Here is a 21,755-nt window from a genome sequence, read left to right as displayed (position 1 = left end):
GGAGATGTGGATGCTTTCAGAAGGATTCCTGAAGATCTATTTAAGAGAAACACTTCTAAAAACCTGACGAAACAAGTCAAAACATGCACATTCTTTCAAGCTGCCTATCCAATTGCACTGTTACTGCACTGTACTACTCTGTTTTAACGTGAATCAGTAAGGTTTTCAGCTTCCTACTTTCATCTTAAGGAAATACCAGGACCCCATCCTTCCCTCAGCGAATGGGCTAGCAAACAGCTCCCCCGCAAAATCACTTCGCACAAAAACAAACAGATGCAGTTACTGATTCACCAACGCCTGCAGCTATTTGTCTCTCCAAGCAGAGCACATGGCTATGAAGAGAAAGTACTTGTGTGTAGAACCAGACAGAAAACACGAACAGCCAGCAAGCCCCAGTGCTGTGTAAGAAAACCACCCTCAGGCTGGCTATGCTTCCAGCTGCCAGTTATTGCACCCTCTCCTGTGTCAGCTCTGCCACGTTATGGACTCAGCTTTACTCAACCAACTCACTAACCCCGCACAAAGCTCTTCACCCATTACTGCAGCACTTTGGTGTGACAGAACCCCCACGCACATTGCCAGGGGTATCGATACCACGTACGCTGACTTGGATCATTTGCTAACCATCCCATCAGTCATGTCAGCACTTAAGTGTCTCTCAAAAAAATACTTCTGGCACTGTGCAATCCAGAGGAATTCCTAGAATCAGCGTGACCAAGTCCTGAGGGAAACAATCTGCACACATTGCGACTGCCCGTTCCCAGATGGCCACTTAAGGCTCCCTGGAGTGTCACACACTTCCCAGTGCCACTCCTCAGCCTGGCAGGCGAGACAAATGGAGCAAAGGTGAGACCAAGTCACTCTCCCCAGCTCAGCTCACACCAGTTTTAGCAGAACTGTGCCTGTTCCACCAGATTTTTGTTTTGCATGCACTGCCTTGACATTTTGACTTTACTAAATGTTGCAAAACACTGGCTGAAAGATGGGGCAAATATTCTCATTTACCACGTAAAGCTTAGTTCACCAGCTAAACTTGACAAATCTTCTCACAGTTGGGTACATGCTGAAGACTGTACAGAGTTATTAAGAAGTAGGTGCCCCTGAACAGCTCTCAGTATAGATGATCCCTATAAGATGTGGCAGAAAGGGTAGATAGCCTTCTATTTGCACTGAAATATATTCAAATACTGTTTGAGTACAGTTGTAAAGAACAGAAGTACAACAGGATAACTCTATGAGATCGTACAGAAAAGACCTAAGTGAAAATAATACACCATGTATCAGTCATTCAGACCAAACCAAGTACACGTTTTCCTGTAAATTATCACCATCCTATCACATGACATGGCGTTAGTTAACGGTGCATAAATTTCCCCAACAACAGGTTTTTCCACGGTAAATTCATTCATTTAAACGTAGTTATTACGGAACTCTTACACTGCTCCGCACAGCTCCTCAGACCCAAACCACAAACGCTACCACAAAAGCCTTTGTAAATTCTGTCATTCTCTGGAAGAAGAGATTATTTTTTTCCTTTACTGTGAGAGAACATGATGAACAATGAGAGTAAAGAATTACCCCATGTGCAAGAGGCAACATCCTCGTGGAAAAACGAGGATGGCTCCTGGTTTCCGAGATATCCAAGGCAGGAGAGAACAGTATCTTAAAAGAAATATCCACAACTCTATATTCCCAAGAATAGCTGATGGATTAACTATAAAACGTCCGATTCAGACATAAACCAGTGAGGTGTTAAAAACTTGCATCAGATGACTTGCTTTCAAGCACTTTTGCAAAGGTAAAGGTTAGACATGTGAGCATCTGACTCAACAGCTGCATATATTTGAACAATTACTGTCACGTTAAAATCCCTTAATGACTGAAGATACCACAGAATTCTTAGCCCAGCTGAGGAGCAGCCATGTGCAGCATGCTGCCCGGGGGCTGAACCACAAAGAAAAGGGAGAAGCCTTTGTTAGGGAAGGAGAGGATGCCAAAAGACTTTGTGAGTTCTATGAAATGAATGGCCAACTCATGGCTTCTGAAGTGGAGGGTGGACGAGTTACTGCCACCGATACAGACCTTAACAGAACTGTGTGGGAGCAACAGCAACCAGTAACGAAGTTTAGCAGTGATCCATATCTTACAGAACGAGCTGATTTTTGGTGTTCCTGGTTTGGTGATCTTAGCCTACCCGTAGCAAGAGTCAATGAAAACGATTTTACAGAAAGGAACCCCAAACAATAAAGGAATAAGAAATGTAGAAGGACAAGTTAGGCATGGCATAGTTTTTCTGAGGTGCATAAGAACTGTTCTTCCATGATTATTTTCAGCAGCCTTTTCTGCTCCTACCTCCTGGACACAATCCTTTCATTGCATTTAGATTTCTTTTCTTGTGCTTCTTCCTAATATTAGAAACAATTTTTTAAGCATTGAACAATAAATGTAAGGAAAAAGGGAAAACTAATTAAGAAGACCAAAAGCCCGTATGAAGCCCACCTACCTGCCAGCAATGCAAGCTTACAGCCCAGAAAGCCAACTTTATCTTGATCTGCATCAAAAGCAGCGTGGCCAGCAGGGTGAAGGAGGTGATTGTCCCCCTCTGCTCTGCTCTTGTGAGACACCACCTGGAGCCCTGCGTTCAGCTCTGGGGCCCCCAGCACAAGACAGACATGGATCAGCTGGAGCAAGTCCAAAGTATGGCCACGATCAAGGGGCTGGAGCACCTCTCCTAAAAAGAGCTGAGGGAGTTGGGGTTGTTCAGCCCGGAGAAGAGAAGGCTCAGGGGAGACCTTATGGTATCCTTCTAATATTTAAAGGGAGCCTACAGGAAAGTTGAGGAAGGACTCTTTGTCAGGGGGAATAATGATAGGAGTAATGGCTTTAAACAAAAAAAAGGGTAGATTTACATTAGACATTATGAAGAAATTCTTCACTCATAGGGTAGTGAGGCAATGGCACAGGTTGTCCAGAGAAGCTGTGGATGCCCCATCCCTGGAGGTGTTCAAGGCCAGGCTGGATGGGGCTTTGAGCAACCTGGTCTGGTGGGAGGTGTCCTTGCCCATGGCAGGGGGTGGAAACCAACGCAAACCATTCTGTGATTCTATAACAGACACTTCAAAAATTCACAAGCCTTGGTTTCTAATCTCTACTGTATCCAGTGGAGTGAAGCAGATGTGCCTCCACAGACCAATTCACTGTCCTAAATTAGGAGCCAGCTACTGCTTACAATTAGGCAGAACACCCTGCTGAGAACTGCCATAAAAAAGAGCTATTGAGTGGATACCCATTTAACAACCCCCCCCCAAAAAAAAAACAAAAAAAAAACCTTCTGCAATATTTCAGGCAAAGGTTCTAAAGATACAGCAATACACTGGACATCAGGAATGAATAGCACCTGCTACTCAAGCAACTGCACTTAAATGTTGACTTCTTTTCTTGACAATTTGTATTCCACTGGTCTGTGGAGTTCACCATCAATACGTGAAACACAGATGCATTAGAGACGCATCTAGCTGCCTCTAATTACCACATGTTGCAAAGGACCTTTGTGCTTGAAGTGTAGATTTTACATTTTCTTTGTGGTGCCAAGTAACAGTTCTCACTTACACCAGATCAAAAGCAGGTTTTACCCACAACATATTATTAAATGTTAAGAGGCTTTTTATGTGTTACTTTCTTTTATTTATTTCTCTTCTGGAGATCTCAAAACCCTTATTTTAATTTCACAGCACTACTGTACTTACCCAGGTCAATAAGTATTGCATGTTGCTGGGAAGTTAGCTGTTTCAGGAGTTCTTTATAAGGTGTGTCCTTTGGTTGTTGTTTATTTGGAAAATGATGTTTAAGATGGTATTGCTCTGCTAGAAACTTCCAGATCTCCCCACGGTGGTGACGTGGTACTCCTGAGAGAAGAAGGTCATTAATACAGTAAATTCCCACTCATTCTGAGGGTTCAGCTACAGTTGAACTAACAGGGTTCAGGAACTGAAGATCTGTATCTTGTATCTAGATATGCGAGCAGATCCATATCTGCCAGATATCTGCTGCCTCCAGTAGACCATAGAAGCAGATCAAACTAGTGTGCTTGTACTTCCTTCACCAATAAAAGACACCAGCAACGTACCAGGACAGATTTAAGGTGGAAACAGGGTGAGCTTGCCTAAGTCTAAGGTTAGCAGTTGTATTCAGTCTAAAAAGTACTAGAGGAGGCAGCAAAAACTGTAATGCTGGTCTCTGAAAAACTATACGCTTATCATCCATTTTCCACATTAAAATATATGATAAAGCTCTGCAGTAGAAGTAATTGACATTTTCCCCAAATACAGCACTGACATTGCTGTTGGGAGTAAATTTTAGGAAGCTAGGATGCATATGTACCTGAAGTATTAACAAGTACAAAAGAGACGTGGTCTAGAGACTACAACAACAGTCATGCAATCAGGAAGCAAGTATTTAATCTCCAGTTTTGCTATGGGCTTGCTGAATGACTGGTGCAAGTAAAAATGTATTAAAACCAAATTTCTTTCTCTGTATCAAGGGATGAAGCTACTTAACTCTTTCACATACATAACAGTAACCTTTATCTGCATCTAAATGCAGAGCTCTGAAAGGAACAGAAAGGTTATTATTACATGAATACTTTATTTAGCACAAGATTGGCACTATTATACCATCTACACAAGAACTCAATATCCTATTCTTTGGGAAAGTATTCTGCCTAATCCATGATATACTGGAACAAGGTATTACAGTTTGAAGTAGCCTATGGCTTTAAGTTTTTCAGTAATACTTATTTTTACTAGACTACTGTAACTCAGAAACAACTACTTTCACATGAAATGCTAGTATATCTGTATGGCATTTGAATCCAAACCACAAGTATATTTAGAGCGTGTGTCTGTAAATTACTTTAGGGAGCTTAACCCTGATTACTGGAAGTCTCCAACATGAAGCAGTGAGGGAAAGTGCCTCTTCAGATATCCATATAAAGTCCTGTTAACCTCAGTGAGGTTGAATGTCTCACGTAGGGTAAATTGGCTTAATAGAGCACATCTACAGATGCAGAATTACAAGTGAATTAAAGTTCCCTTAAGAAAACTAGTTCCCTATTGAGTTCATCTCTGGATGCTGCATTGTACACGTAAGCGAAATATGCATTATACTTAACAGCTACTACAGTGTATGTTATGGGTCAATACTACATATTTACTATCCCAACTTAAGCCCCATGCCTACTGAATCTTGTATTTCTTGCTCATTTGCCTTGCTTACTCAAGTCATTTTTAACAGTTTTGGTCTAAACTAGAACTTGCTCAGTTGAATTTAAATGCATTTTTCATTTCTGCATTTATATGAAATTTGACATCACTCTAACCACTTGGTTTTACCACAGTTAGGCTCTACAGAGATGTTTGTAGCATTAAGATTCTGCTGGTTTGTATCTGTTTATTAGTAGCAATTCATTAAGCAGGGATTTATTTATTTATTTATTTAGCATCGCTTCAAGTTAAAGTGCTAGTTTGAACACCAACACAGGCCAGCATCACTGGACTATCAACCAAAATCAATTTTTTCTCATGTTCACGTACTGACTGGCCTTTATCTATATGAAAGGAAGGACAGCTGTGGTAATGAATTTTCTGTACTCTCCAGAGATTTGTGCTTAGGATATTTGTTAGAATATTTATCAGAAATCTAGAGCTACCCAGTCATTAGAAATGGAAAATTTGTTGCAACTTGCTCGGATAACAATATATAGGTATTTACAACATTAAACAGCATCTGCTAGCAGTGAATTCTTAATACTTCCTTTACACATTGAAAAACTTTGTATAGAACTATAGAAAGCTCCTTGGAGAAGCTGTCTTCAACATCAGCAACATACAGCACTGAGCATACAGTGCATTTCCAAGGAAGACTGTAAGTGGTGTCTGGAGGCACATGCTTTGCTCATCTCAGAGAAAAAAAAAAAAAAAAAAAAAAAAAAGCAGAGATAGCAATGTATAGTGTTTGTATGTACATGTACTAGCCAGGCTGGAACAGAATTTCCAGAATTTCCAGTGCACACAGCTTCTTCAGTTCTTTATACGGTCATGTCTTTGGCATTATCCAGACTTATTTCTTTAATTACAACTTTGTTTATAAAATTGGGTTGCAACTGTTATGATTCACAGAGGTACTATACACCTTTCCTGTAAGCAGAGTTTATGTTTAAAAAAAGAACTCCAAGTATTTTAACCCCATTAATATAACTGCAGCTATTGCTGAAAGGGAAAGTTACATGCATACAAATAACTGTGAAGATACCAAACATTGTTACTCGTGTAGTCAGCAACCTGAGAAACAGCTCCAGCAAGAACCTGGCTGTAAGGAATAGTTAACGAGTCACCCTATTCCTTTTCAATTTACGCACACTTCAACAACTCAAAATACCAAACAGTGCTTACCTTGCCCAACAGCAGAGTGTATTTTTTCCACATCAAATTTAATCTTTGACCTTCCAGGTGTACTCAACATTTTTTCCCAAATCAGAGTCACTTCTTTTAAGCATGGTGTGATTTCTTCATAGTCAAGTTTCAGACGTCTGTTCTGCAAATTGTTTTCCGAAGCTGGGAAATGATATCATGAATGCACCAGTTAATATTGTTTAATATTTGCAAAATGGGTTAATTTAACTTAGAACTTCATCATGCAAACAGTTATCCTGCAAGCCACCAAAAACTGAAGCCAATTAATTCTGAAACATTAAGGGTAAAAATTGCTGTGATTGTGGTGTGGGTTTTTGTTGGTGGTGATGTGGGTGGTTTTGTTTTGTTTTGTTTTTGTTTATTTTGTTACATGCAGTTACATACATTAACAGTGTTTGGCCTATTAAATGAAGCTCCTTACTGCTAGGCAACTCTTAAATCTAAAGAAACATGAGAGACAATGGCTCAAAAATAAAAGCCAAGATTTTCTTATCATGATATTTCCAGTTCCAAACTCTTAGAAAAATTAGTGCACAAGGCTTGCACCACAAAAAAAAAAAAAAAAAAAAAAAAGTAGCATCTACTTATGACACTTTATAGTCCACATAAAAAGGAAAATTCAAGTGTAGAAAACTTCAAAACTCTGAACACAAATAGAATGTAGAACAATATGCAGGCTCTCTTGAAGTCGCCAATGAAGAAATCAGAACAAGGGTCAGCATGTAACTCAGGCTTAAATATGGCCTTTTAGATCACCACAGCTTGTTAAGCAGGGATGCATTGTATTTTTGTGCTCTTCTCAGATTCTGAGTTACAAGAATATTGCACTGTATTAAATAATCCTTCAAACGCTGAAGGAAAGGATCAAAGAACGGTTGCAAAAAGTAAAATAAATTCTGTATCTGCACATGAATTCCGAAGTTTGGAACCGGAGTGAAAATTTCAAAGGAACTAGTGGCAAAATATTTAAGTTTCGTTTCTGTTTTGTTTGTTTGTTTTCACAGATAAAGTGTGAAAGTGTATCTGGAACAAATGGTTTATTAGTGGCATTCATGTAAACTAAAGACCTTTTGGAACACGGAATGAATTTGTGCAGGTCACAAGACCAAAAAACAGAAGAGATTTTTCAGCTTTTTCTGGAAAAAAAAAGATGCTGCATTGAAGAGATGGAAGGGTGTCAGACATCTATTCCTAAAAGGGAGGAAATGCTGAAAGAATACACTATAAGGAAACCTAGACAAAACTACAAAGAGAGTGGAGTAAAGAGACTCTAACTAGTCAATGGAGAATCTAAGAGTGGGTGTCCCCTTTTATTTATTTATTTATTTTTATTTAACTGGACTGTAATGTTGCTGTAGACTCAACACATACAGTCCCAGCACAAGAGTTCTGGGATATGAGCAACAGCTCTCTGCCTGCACAGCCAGCAGGGCACAGGTTCAAGAATAAGAAAGGATGGAAAAGAATCTGTAAGTATAAAACAAAAATAAAAAAAAAATACTGCTTTTCAACAATGGCCATTGAGCAAATTGCAAATTGAAAGATTTGGAACCATGTTTATGAAAACTATATCAAAAAGCAACCATGCTTTTTAATAACGTTGCTGTGACACATTCACCATACCTCATTGTTGTGAGGATGCATTACTGTAATGCTAACAAGAAATTGCCATTTTGAGGACATTCTGCCATACAACATAAGCCTATTGCTACTTTGAAAATTCACAATACAAATTCACCAAAATCACACTCCTATTTGGTACAGCACTGAGAAAAATCTATGTTAAAAGGATGTTATTTTTGTTAGTTTAATTCTTCGATGCTTGTATGTTCAATTCTTCAATGTTTCTATGTTGCTTATATAAATTTAGTAAAATTATTTTTCCTTATAGTTTTTCCCTTCCACTGCCTGCCTGAAGTAGAAATGACTGTTTGGAAAACAGTTAAGTATCACCTGAAATTTACAAGGGCCATAACCAGAACGATGTGATTACAAGCACTGAAAGGTGCCTTATAGCTGTGTGCCCACACTGAAAGTGATTGTGTATCCAGACCATACAGTGAAGTCAACACGTTCACATTTGCTTTAGGTAAAATGTAACATATTTATATATTAGAATATTAAAAAGTATTACACACAGGTATGAAGATAACTTAAAAATGGCATTTAACTTTCAGTTCACGTGAAAACAAACTCAGAGAAAGCTTTCAATTGTTTGTATTTTGCAAGCATGTTTTGTGGTGCTTGGCAACTGACAGCTTGATCCAGCCTTCTTGTATCGTGCAGAAATGTGACAGAGTGACACACAAGGACTGATGACAGGATATGCCGTTATTAAAAAGCTTATTAGATACTGACCACACCTAATTCCCAATATCATACTTAAGCCTTATCAGTAAAAATGTAACTGTACATTTAATTTTAATACTTTGTTTAGTACTAAATAGCAGTACTCAGGGTTCCTACTGCATGTGAAATTCTTACTTTTTCTTTCCAGAGACAAAAGCATCAGAACAGGTGGCATGATATTGCAAAGCTGCACTGCAGCATAAAGATAACTAGTAATAGGACTAGAGGGAATGGCCTCAAGTTGCACCAGGGGAGGTTTATGTTGGAAATTAGGAGACATTTCTCCTCACGAAGAGCAGTTGGGAATTGGAATGGGTTGCCCAAGGAGGTGGTGGAGTCACCGTCCCTGGGGGTGTTCAAGGGAAGGTTGGACATGGTGCTTAGGGACATGGTTCAGTGGGTGACATTGGTGGTAGGGGGATGGTTGGGCCAGATGATCTTGGAGGGCTTTTCCAACCTTAATGATTCTATGATCCTATGGTTTTGCAGGTACTGTCTCACTGGTTGAGTTGTTCATGCAGCAGCTACCTAGGACAACTTCTTTATTCCAAAATAAAAAATATAAATCACTGCTGTCAGTACCTCTTTCTCCAGATGCTTTCCATGGCACCTAACATTGTATATTTGTTTCCCGTGGCCAGGTTTTGTTGTACCAGCAATTTTGTATAAAACGTATTAGATTTTTTTGGGAATGTGCGTGCTACCTCCAGCACTCTTAGGAAATTCAGGTATCAGGTATTCTTCAGATATTAGGGCCCAAATAGAGCTACACTACCAGCAGCAAATAGCTTGCAGGCAGGGTAAGTGCTGTGGGGGGACCATATCCAATGTCCAAGAGAGGTGTTTTCTCCTATAGCCAGAAGTCTCAGCCCAAGTTTAAAAAAGGATTTCACATTTGGTATACTGAACTTTTCACACTGCTGGGTCCTTACTCGACACAGCTGTTCTTCATGGAAGACAGTCCTTCCCCAAGTTTACACAAAGGCAAATAAGAATGGCCATTTTTATGCCAGGTACCCCACACCCAGGCGGCTACTCCCTTCCTGAACATCTAAAACCAGCCAGATAAACATTTCTGTCCTCCTAAGTCATATCCTCAAAAAAGCACCTCTCATGGACAGTCACTTGCAGCTGCCACAATAAAATCGATGTTCTTAATGACCTGCATTTTGACTTAAAAAGTTAAAACAGCCACTATGGCAGACTTGTAGGAAGCATTTGGCCACAGAAAAATTGTGTTAAGAACCACTGCAACTTCAGGTTTCTTATCTTCCTTCTCATCATACTTCTGACAGGTCTAAGTCATTGCTACCTCATACAAAGCTCGCTTGCACAGTGCATGTACTACCACAGGCACCCATGGGCTGAAGTCCTCAGGCAGTGCCTTAAGAACTTCAACTCCCAAACTGGCCAAGCAGAACACTGCAGTGATCAATGCTTACACAAAGGCATACAAATGTAGAAAACAAGTTCATGATAGTGATTGTGCTACATTCCTTATTATCACTTCTAGACAGCAGACTAAAACACTTCAGCCACTGTAAACTAAAAAAATATTAATTAAGATGAAGTAAATGAATTATAAGGTTAAGTACTTCAAATAAATAAATTGTAAATCATTACCTACCATAATGAGAGCTGAGGGAGATGCTACCAAACTGATTTACCTGTATGTCCCTAATACATTTCATTAAGGTTTGGTCCAATCCACTGCCAAGGCCACAGAGCAAATCAAGATCTGAACTTGTACTGCAGCAGTGTGTAACAAAGAGCTTCACCAACCTTGTAATTTCTGGTTTTCTTTCTCCATTCTGAGAAGCAGTATCTGCTGAATAATAGCTTTCTTCCACAACTCACGAAGCTCACGGGGTGTCCGTTTCCTTTCTTCATTCACAGGACCAAAGGGGCCATCTTCACACACTGGTTCCAATGGTGATCTGGGTGGAAGTTCTCCCAGTTCAGAGTAATCTTTGAAAGAGAGAAGCTGTTGTGAACTACTTAGACTTCATGAATATGTAAATGAAGGGAGAATTTTCAAAGATTACATATATAACTATATATCTGTATACGTATTTATATATATATATATATATATACATACTCAGAAACACACACACACACAGGAGGCAGAAATACCAAGCAAGATTTCCCAGGTGACAATTTCAAGCAGATTTGCTTTTTTTTTTTTTTCTGAATAAGAAACATTATCGGCCAAAGCCCGGACATTTTTGTTTGTTTGTTTTTAAAAAAAACACTTTGTGTCATATGCCAACACCACCACTTACTAATTACAGCTTTACAAGACAGAAATAAAAGGGAAAAGGCAAGTTTGAAAACCTGCAGATGTACAAGCTACAGTTGAAAACAGTTATGATTCAAATAGGATATAAAATGAAATACAGCACCCATTTAATTTAAAAAATAATCTCTAAACTCTGCTTGAGAAAGAAAGCACACACCCTTAGCTACACACACACAACGCCAACTAAGGCCATACAATGGGATAAATTACCTGTTCTTAAAGTAAACATTCAGAAAGGGAGATAAACACTTAAGACACCTTTGTTCTCACTTCTAATTTTTACCCACATCACAACCTTCTGCACTTTTTCTTTTGGCTTCAATTGGTCTACCACAAAATCCATCTTTTTGACAGGAACGCAAGGTAGTTCTAAAAAGACTGATATCGCTACAAAAGAAAGAGATCCTTAAATATATCTCATACAAATTGAGAAATTTTTTCTTCTTAGGGAAAGGGTAAACAACATTGTTTTTAATCAAGTCCTCAATGTAAAAAGCCCAAGTACTCATACTTTGCTTTCTCAATGCCTGATGTAGCATCACTTAATGCTATCATTGTTTTATATAGCTTTTCTGAAGGCTCAGTAGTCTTTGATATACTTAGAAGAAAAATTGCTTAATTTACCACCTTTAAAATGAATTATCAAACAAAACCACCCCTCTCTTTCTACTGAACTCCAAACAGAAAGTCATCACAACAGAACTTCTCCCTTAGCCAAAAGGGAATGGCTGAGAAACATCTCCCTGAGGAGAAGCTGACCAATTACACACACAAGAAAATGCTTTAAGATCAGTGTAACTAGAACTATTCCCCACTCACTTGTCCCAAAGACATGTCCATCCGTGCATGCTCCTGGAGAAGAAGCATTCCTGAAACAATCATTCTGCATGGTAGCTCAGTGGTCCATTTCTTTATCACTGGCTAGCACAGTGATAAGTATTTCAAACCAAACATACACACACAAATTATCACATCTCTTCAACCTAACAAAACAGAAGGGCTTTTATCCCTTTAAATTCTGCTCAGAAAGCTACCATATGTTGACTCACACGGTTCATATGCAGCTATTCTTTTCTTGTTTGTTTGAAGGCACTCACACAACTGAGCTGATGGCTAAATATGAATGGAAATGTTCACAGCTGTTGGCTTCTGCTTTTCTATGCTTTGCCTCTGTCTGTTTTTTCCTCTTGAAGAGTTGAAGAGGAATAGGGTGGGTCCAAATACCACCTGCTTCCTTATACAACATTTATTTGTGTGTTACCACACAAGTACTAAACTCAAGCACTAAAATATAAAAAATATATAAAAAATAAATGTACCTCTTTGGCTACCAAGCACAATTTAAAAATATATATCCGAAGTCTGAGTTTATAGAAGTGTGGATACCCAGACTTTGGGCATCTACAACATTTCATAGAACAATGAGCTTCATGGGATGGTGAACTAAGCAAAGGACAAATATTTGACTCTTTAAAGGCAACCACCACGTGTCACAAAGAAGTAGGAAGCACTGACACGTATGCATTCAGAAATACAGCTGAGTATAATCAACACAATGAAGAAATTACATCAGGTCCTTCAAAATAAACTGGGAAACATTCATTTCACTTTTTCTTTACAGGTAAATGAAAAGATGCCCCTAGGCAAAGACTTGCAACTGTAAAAAAGCTTTAGGTAAATGTCATCAGGTATAGAAGTCACCTGATAATTCTCAAATTGCATTGAGAATCAAAGGAAAATTATTTGGATTTGTTGCTTTTGTGATGGTATAGCGTGTACATTGATGTTCTGTAAATTTTATGTAGAATGACTGCAATGACTGCATATAGTAGGTTTCATCACTTTTCAATTTATATTAAATAATATTATAAGAGAACGGCTCTTAATACTAGCTGAACTGGCTTCATTTGCATTAATAGATAGGGAACTTGGAGGAAAAAAACACACTTTCCATCTTTAAAGAAAGTCTTTCATTTTCTTTAAGACAGCACTGCATACAAATAGTAACATTGCCTTAAGAAAAAGGAATTCCCCAAAATGGTCTACAAACATTAGTGTAAAAAGTAAGAGTGATATAGATAGGAACATCCTTATCCACTACACTGTCTGTAACCTTTCACTTGGTACATTCTCAGAGCATCCAGTAAGATGCATGTACATCTTGGGGGGAACAAATCTCTTCCCACCCTACTCATCCTCTCAGTGGTTTATGGATCTCAGTGTCAGACATGTAATCTGGTCTTGTATGTGTGTATATACATGTAATGTGTTAGAAATTATCAAACTATCTACAGAGACAGCTTATGGATACCCACTTATGGAAAACAAAACAAAACAAAAAACAGGCTGTGAAAACACATGCAAGGAAATGAATTACATACATCCACACATTGTTTTCCTAAAGCAAGAATGACCCTAACATTCTCCTGTTAACATATACCTTCTACTTTCTCAGTGCAAATTTTGTGGATTGTTCTCCAAGGACCAAGTTAATGAAAGATCACCTAATTTATTGGAGAATTTCTAGTCCTCCAGTGATCAACCTTACTGTAGCAAGGCTTGTAACCACTGCAGAGAGTTAACCACTCAGGAGCATGGTCCCACTTCCATTTAAGATGGAAAATTCTTGTCTGTTACCAAGTAACCTTTAGTGAAGACACTAAGAGAAATTTAGCTCACAGAAGTTAAGGCTATAAAACAAAAAATAAGACAACAGAAAGAAATTATAAAATTCTTTAGGCTGAACAATTATCATTATCAACCCTACCTCTAATTCCTCTGTGGAAGAGTCCTAGGCTTGGTTTTGCCTTCCAAATGGCAGCTCCTTTTCTATCTTTTCTTCCTTTCTTCTTATCACTTGTGGACATTTAACAGAAAGTCCAAAGTCCACTCTGATAAAGACCAACACATTCACAACCTGCCTTCCCTCCCATCACCATCCTGGCATGTGCCAGGATGTATAGAAACCAAAATGAACCAGTTTAACTGCTCAGGTGGCTTGTTCAGTTTGCAGAGTTGCGTCAGCTGTTTGGCTGGCAAAGGCAGGGAGGTGGAATAGGCAGGTAAGCCCTCAAAGCAAAGTATAAAATAACGCACGTTTGGTAAGTCAACACTAATCCACATCCACAAACATATAACAGAGCCATCGGCAGATATGCCACCCAGCTTTCCCATATAGAAGAGACCAGAGAAGAAATACTGTAACAAGAAACTGAACATTTCATTGTTATGCACAAAAGATCCAGAGGACAGCAGAGAAAACAAAGATGAGCAGTAGAGCAACTGAACTGAACATGCTAGGAGCGTACATTCCACCGAATCAAACTGCCATGTGTTAAAACCCAAGTCATTGCCACTGCAGCTTTCAAAACTTGCATTAGATTAGTTGGTGCACTTAAGGACACTAAGTGTATCAGCATACACAGGAAGACTGCTTCCCTGTTCAACTGCCAACCTCGTTGGCTCTTGCTGACCCCCTAGTCCACATTTGACCTGTACTTCTTTCAAATATATTGCACTCCTCACTGCAGCTCCATATAAAATCCTGCCTCCATAGATGCTATTTCTACAGTCTACCATACTTCAGCAATTCAGTTTCAGGACTGGGCAAGTTGATTTGATAACTATTATTGTATCTTATCACCATACAGATTATTTCCCATAGGAAGTGCATATTACTTTTCTGCACCATGCACCTCTTTAAGTCTGTGGGGTCCAAACTGAGTATTCCTTGACACAGTGTGTACTTCACTGGGAAAGCCACAAACAGTCCTGTGCTGGTAAGAACTTGCTGCAAGGTAAAGAGCTACAGGTGAAACTGCTCCTGGAAATGTACAAATGAACTAGTGCATCCACACTTACCTCACAAGTACTACTCTGATGCTCCCACCTCTCACCCAAGAAAGAACAAGCTAAGACCAGGCCAATAGTAAGAATGAACTGAGAAGGCATTTGTACAGCAAATCCACTTATTTGTACCCAACTCTTTGGCTTCGTGTTGCAGTGCTTCAGTCCTAAGATGCAGAGTGACCCTACGCTCCAAAAGGATCAACAGATGTATTGCACAAAATTGTCTTGTGCATACATTATACACAAAACAAAGTAGGCAAGATTATAGGAAAGTATCACGGTATGTTTGTTGCTGGACCACGTAAGGAAAGTTTGTAAATGAAAAGCTAGTGGATGACTGCAGCAGTCATTCAAAGGGCCAATATTTCATTACTTGGGTAGAGACATAAACAGGAAATTCCATCAGCTCCAGAAGGAGCTACAATGAACACAAATTCATGTCCTCTTCTATAGGAGGACATTAAAGTATTCCAACAGCGAATTATCAGAATGCTGCCTTAAGCCTTATTTTTATGAAAGTTAATTTGTAATTGACTAACTTTAATTGATCAATAGTTTCTTATTCAACCAGTCTCAGTACTAAACAAGGCTTTGCAAAAACAAGAAAAAAACGAAACCCACTAAGAGAAACCACACAGTCAAAAACAATAGAAGTGACAAACCCACCTAAAAGCCCAAATTTTCAAAACATTCTTTCACAAGTGCTTAGCCTAACCAACTTCAAATATCAAAAACAAGACTACAAGATTCATTTTTGAATAGAAGTTGCAACCCTTCATGTAGAAAATGGTTTTATTTTAGCGTTTGTTTTTGGTTTTACATGAAACTAAGAAAGAGGAGGTTCAAATATGAAGTGCTACTGCCATTTTCACTGTGGAGTTATTTATACATCACTATCTAAATGTGCTGTTTACCAGCCACATCCTTTCTCCAGGGTTAATAAATCAGGTAAGATACCTCACTAAGAATGTGCATGGAAGAATCCCAGCTGAGCATTTCATTTTTTGCACCAGACTATTTTAGTTTGTTGCATTTTAAGCATCACAGATTTCAGCTCACCAAACAAATGAGAGGATCTTCATAATCGCTCAAGTAGCATGACAAGATGCTTCGTGTTACTGGAAAAATTTAGATTTGGAATCACAAGCAGCAGCAAGTTCTTCTAGTCTCACATATAACTTCAGGGAACTACTGAACATGGAGTTGCTGAAAATCTGTGTATTTCAGTATAATTGGTTAAAAACAGCTCTGAAAGATGGTTTTGAAGAGTTTGATTTTTCAGTTAAAGCTAAGAGCTTCTTCAAAAGTAATCACCACCTTCAGAACTCACCCCATTTATTAACATTATTAAATGCTGAGAAAGGAATGCCTTGATATTCCAGTGGTCACGGAATTCATTGCACGTGATTTGTGGTATGTTGATAGCCCAGCTCCTATTCTGCAAATCAAGATTATCAACATATGCACATTCTGAAAGGGACACAACTGAATGATCAATTCTAATAAACGGGATTTATTACAGCATTTACAAAACTTGTTGCTAGTTAACAATCATTTCTTTGCTAAAAAAAAAACACTTCAACAGCTCTGGAGAACACACTTCAAATAATTTACACTACATAAAAATTCTAAGTACATTCTCAGTATAGAATGCCAAAATGAGATTTTACAGTATGTGTAATATTACTACAAAATGATATTTAAAATACTTTTACGTAAATAATGGAACACCTCACCACAAGCAAATAAACAAATGGGTAGGTGCTAACTACAACTTGTTTTAATAACAGTTCTTCACATCCAAATTTTTATAGAAAGTTCTCTTCAGCACTTCTGATTTAACAGCCTGCTACTTCTATCTACCAGAGACTGAAACCCAAATCCTTGTAATGAATGAATTAAGGTGTGGGTTGTTTCTTTTTCCTGTATGGAGATGCTTGTACTTTCTGAAAGATCCTTCTGCAAGTCAAGTTTTCAACTACTACATAGTTGTTCTGGCTAAAGTTCCTTTTTCTTTTTTTCCTGTGTACTGCTAAACAATACACAACATTTAATTCCTCCAAATTACTCTCTTTCAACATGCAACTCCACCCTAATGCCCAGCTTAAAACAGATCACCCATTCCCCAACCTAAAACTGACAGAGCTGTTATAAAAATCTTGCCAGCTACCTCCCACAGGAAGAATGCTCACTACATGAGCCATTACTTTCCCACCATATATTTCAGAGAACAATTCACACACCCTTTAAATCTAGCGTTCGGCTTTACTCTGCTGGGAGCTTCTGACAGTCTGCAAAACAGTTTTCCCACTATGACCAATTCTGAATAGTCATTATGCAAAAACCATAGTGAAAAAAGTCCACCGCACAGAGATTTGTAGATATTGAGTTCAAGTATGTAAATATAGTGCTGTGCTACAGCGCAAGCTGAAGTTTCATGATCACTCTGCACTGGCTGAAGCGCGTACTGCCCCTGAGAAGGGCAAGAGCACCCACCCTCTGCTTCTAGACACGTGCCCCTGCCATCCTCCTTGTGTCTGCCCTAATCCTTGTGTAATACTGGCAATGAGCTTAGAAAACTGATCCCACGGAAAACTATTCACCTTTGAGTGAAGCCCATACTTTGGCTGATTTAAAATAGTGGCCGGGCTCTTCCCTTCATCATTTTACCCATAAGGAGAGCCTGTTACAAAGTCTGAACTGCTGTCCTTCTATGGCAAGATGACCTGATAAGCAGATGAGGGAAAGGTTGTGGATGTGGTTTACCTGGATTTTAGTGAAGCTTTTAACACATTTTCCCTTTTTATTCTCTTGAAGAAGCTGGCTGCTCGTGGCTTGGATGGGCGTATGATTGCTGGGTATAGAACAGGCTGGATGGCCGGGCTCAAAGAGCCCTAGTGAGTGGAGTTCAACCCAGCTGGTGCCTGCTCCCCAGTGGCACTCCCCAGGGCTCTCTCTAAATAAAATGGACTGGGGTCCATTTTATTTAGTATTTTTATCGATGTTCTGGATGTGAGGATCAAGCACACCCTCACTGAGCTCACAGGCGAGACCAAGCTGGGTAGCAGCGTCAATCTGCCTAAGGGGAGGAGGGCTCTGTGAGGGACCTGGACAGGCTGTGCCCATTGTCCATGTCCAGTCGCGTGATGTTCAACAGGGCCAAGTTCCAGGTCCTACACCTGGATCACAGCAACCCCATGTGGTGGTACGGGCCTGGGGAAGGGTGGCTGGGACGCTGCCAGGCAGAAAAGGCCTGGGGGGTGCTGGTCAGCAGGCAGCCAAACAAGAGCCAGCAGTGGGCCCAGGGGTCAGCAAGACCAGTGGCATCCTGGCCTGCATCAGAAATAACACGGCCAGTAGGACTGCGGAAGGGACTGCCCCCTTGTGCAATCCCTTCCCTAGTGGGGAAGGGAGATGGGGAAGGAACCCTTCCCAAAGGGGGAAGGGACTAAGGGATGTGGTTTGCTGATGGGACGCAGTAGGTCAGGTTGATGGTTGGACTTGGTCTTGAAGGTCTTTTTCAACCCTGGTGGCACAGCCACAGAATGCTATTTCTGTTAGAGGGTCTCCACGTAAGCATGAAGACCTGGGTGCAAGCAGGGCAAGGAGCTAAAAATCAAAGAACTGAAGAAACACTTTTATAATTTAAAATGTTTAGGATAATGAGTGTGAGAGCCAGAGTGAATTTCATGCATTCATTTACAGAAAACAGGCCAAAAAAAGTATAGAAAAAGATTAATGAACACCTCCCTTCAAAAGAAATATAGCACTGCATCAGATTATAGCATAATTGATTTTGTTAATGACCTGTGCTCCTCCTCTTCCATCTCCTCACTTCGCAAGATACAACACTCATTCTACCCGCACAAATGAAAAAATAAAGAGAAATATCAGAGCAAAAGGTACTGAGCTTGTATCCAGCTGGCAGAGAGAAACGCTGCCCCCCAGTGCTCCACAGCACCCACAGCAGCACAGCCACTCCTTGCTCCTCACCTCTCCAGCCTGGTCTGGGCTCTATGCTCAGGAGCTTTCCCTAAATCACACTTTTTTGGATGCAATGAAGAAAAACTGTACTCACAAAAAACCATTACTGTTCTGAAACTGCATTTTAGACCCTTTTCCAAGTACAAGTGGCTGGTTGAATAATTTTGCCACGTGTCAATTCTAACAAATAGAAAAAAGGAAAGCAGACCGTATCATTTAGATCTACAAACCCTCCTGACTCTGACAAAAGGAGTATAAGAGGAGTTCTGGGACACAGCAAGGAGCAAACAGCTGGAGAAGAGAGGTTGCACTGTAGCTTGCTATGTCAGAACTAACACAATTCAATCCTGAAAACCTTCAGCTACCAGCTGGAAAGCAGTAACAATCTCTACAGGTCATTTTGCCTATGCAGAAAATCCTTTCAAGATCCCTAAAAACTGGAAGCCAGCGGCCTCTTCAGCTTCACTAGAGGCTGAGCTGCTGGCAGGAGGCTGTGACAGGCTGCCCTGCCAGGCAAACCGTGTGATGTGTCTCCTGTGTGCTTCATCATCAAACATTACAGTCCCTTCAGCTTCAGTGCTGCCTTGGGAAGGTGGCAGGGGGACAGGACCCAGCTGTGAGCTTAGCCCCAAGATTGCATTTGTTCCTTGCATTTTGTTTACACAAAGAAGTGTGTGGAAATAGCAGCACCCACTAGCAGGAGGTGGCTAGAGGAAGGGCACGCACATGGGTGTTGCTCCTCCAACAGCCAGAAGTTAATGGTTTCCTGTACCCAAGGCTTTCTGTTGTCTCGGAGTGCTCACCTTGTCCAAATGGGGCTGGATTGAGTCCAGTCATCAGAAAAAGCAGGAATCATAACCGGCAAGCAAAAAAGGCATTTTAACATTTCTAGTGTATATGGTTGGTTGTGGCTCTACTGATTTAGGACAGTTTTTCATTCTACTCCCAAATTATTACAAACTGAAAGGTTTCCTTCAAGGCAAGTGGTACATTTAAATAAAGGAGCCTGGAAAACAAGGTGCTCTCTGCCTTGCCATACACAATGCAGCTATCGAGGCACAGCTAGCAAACATTTCTCTCCAGCTGAGCTACAGGAAACGAAAATTTAGCTCAAAGAGCACTCAAACTACTAAAGAAGTAAAGGGTCCAGAAGTGCAAGACAGTGGGACTTGGTGCAGTCGGCTTCATATGGTAACTCAGGACACTAGACATCTCTTAAGCTCAGTACCTCATAAGATTAAGCTCAAAAATTCTACATAAGCTATTTATCAGTTTTATATCAGTATTATTTGAGCTTTATTCTTCTTAAGTTATTTTCAGTAAACACACCTTCCTTCCACACAGAGTGGCAATGGACAGGATGCAACTTGAGGTTCAGCTCCCCACTTGTCTATGCAAATGGACTCGTGTATAAAGCTTAAAGTTGTCTCTATTCCTTGTCACATTTTACACGTGTACTTAATGATTAAAATCCAAAGACTTTACAGCAACAGAGCAGTTTCATTCGGTTGGCAGTGCCTGCCCACGCTTAGTCAACACAGCATGCAGTTCAGGCATGCTGGTAGATTTAGTACTTAACACAAAGTTTAGTAAAGCAGCCTGTGCTAAGCCTGTAAAAAATTATCACCTCTGACTCAGAAATCTAAGCCTCTTGGTTGGCTGACTTACTTCAAAAAATAAATAAATCCCAGCCCTTCTTTCCTTACTGCTCTCCTGTTCAGTACCCTGGAGTGGTGTGTGGGGTACTGCATTTGGCCAGAGAAATTGGTTAACGGAATCACTGTTTATAACAGGAAACACATGAATGTTGTCTTGCTTTCCTCTGCCTGACTACTTTTGGAATGCAACAAAAAATGGTATCTTTAAAATCTTCCTCCTCCTCCATCTGTTTTGGTTGAAACTGATCTTTTGGTCATACATCAGCTGTTTGTATAAAGACTGTTTCCAAAGGAGAACAATCTAAAACGAGCAAGGAAGCCTTAAAAATAAAATCAACTACAGGTAACTCTTGTCACACTGACCGACTCTACTTCATGTGTAGCTTCTCCTTGAGCGAAGATGAAAGAAGAAGGAACAAGGTGATGAACAATAGCTAGTTACAGTTTCTCTGGAACTACAGAGATTACTAAATTAACTGTGGTAGGGAGTTCCAATGTAAGATTGCCCATACAGAGTTCTCTTTAAGGCTACAGACTTGATCGTGACTAAGCATCCTTTACTGCCAAAAATGCTTCAGGAGATGCACAAAAAATCAAATACCTGTTAAAAGAAAAAAAATGTCTCCCTCTGTTTGCAAACTGAGTATGTACATTGGAACAAAACCAGAAAAAGACAACTAGAGTGAAGAAAAAGGCCAGTTATTTTAAATTGTTCCTCCTATTAATAGCACTTCCTGTTTTCCTTTTTGGCCACACTTTTTTCTCCAACTGTTATGCTTATCCAGCTGTAGGTTGTTAAGATTGTATCTTGCGGCTATTATGTCTCATAGGAAAGGTCTGAACAGGCAATTTCATTTGTTTGTTTGTTTTTCCTATTTCATATGGAAGGTTTTGTGGCTTTGAAAAACTAGTAAGACTACTTTCAGTCACAAAAAGATGCATCAAATTCACAAAAACAGTAGCTTTGCTGAGGTTGAACATCCCCTTCATTACCTTGAAGCGTAGGAGACCACTTCACGTGTTCTATATGCACAGGCATGCTCCTGAGGTCACTGAGCTTTGAAGAGGCATTCGAGAGACATCTATGCCCATATGCAGCTTACCCCATATTAAGTCCAATTACATTCCAAGCAACTCATTAAT

The 21,755-nt window shown here is 39.8% G+C and overlaps 1 protein-coding gene across 12 annotated transcripts in view; it reads right to left on the bottom strand.

Annotated features, from left to right (window-relative positions):
- The window catches only part of TBC1D1 (TBC1 domain family member 1), a 110,586-nt gene that overhangs the window by 14,934 nt on the left and 73,897 nt on the right, over positions 1-21,755 (bottom strand). For 11 of the 12 annotated variants that reach the window (XM_068680096.1, XM_068680100.1, XM_068680101.1 and 8 more), the window contains 3 exons: positions 10,602-10,787; positions 6,450-6,611; positions 3,747-3,905 (listed from right to left, as the gene is read on the bottom strand). In XM_068680096.1, coding sequence (XP_068536197.1) covers positions 3,747-3,905; positions 6,450-6,611; positions 10,602-10,787 — 507 coding nt within the window. Of the gene's footprint in view, positions 1-3,746; positions 3,906-6,449; positions 6,612-10,601; positions 10,788-13,888; positions 14,017-21,755 lie in introns of those variants that run through there. The other variant, XM_068680108.1, reaches the window with a different exon arrangement.

Source organism: Anas acuta, chromosome 4, assembly GCF_963932015.1.
Source record: "Anas acuta chromosome 4, bAnaAcu1.1, whole genome shotgun sequence".
NCBI classification, from domain to species: domain Eukaryota; kingdom Metazoa; phylum Chordata; class Aves; order Anseriformes; family Anatidae; genus Anas; species Anas acuta.
This window is presented reverse-complemented; position numbering and strand designations above follow the sequence as displayed.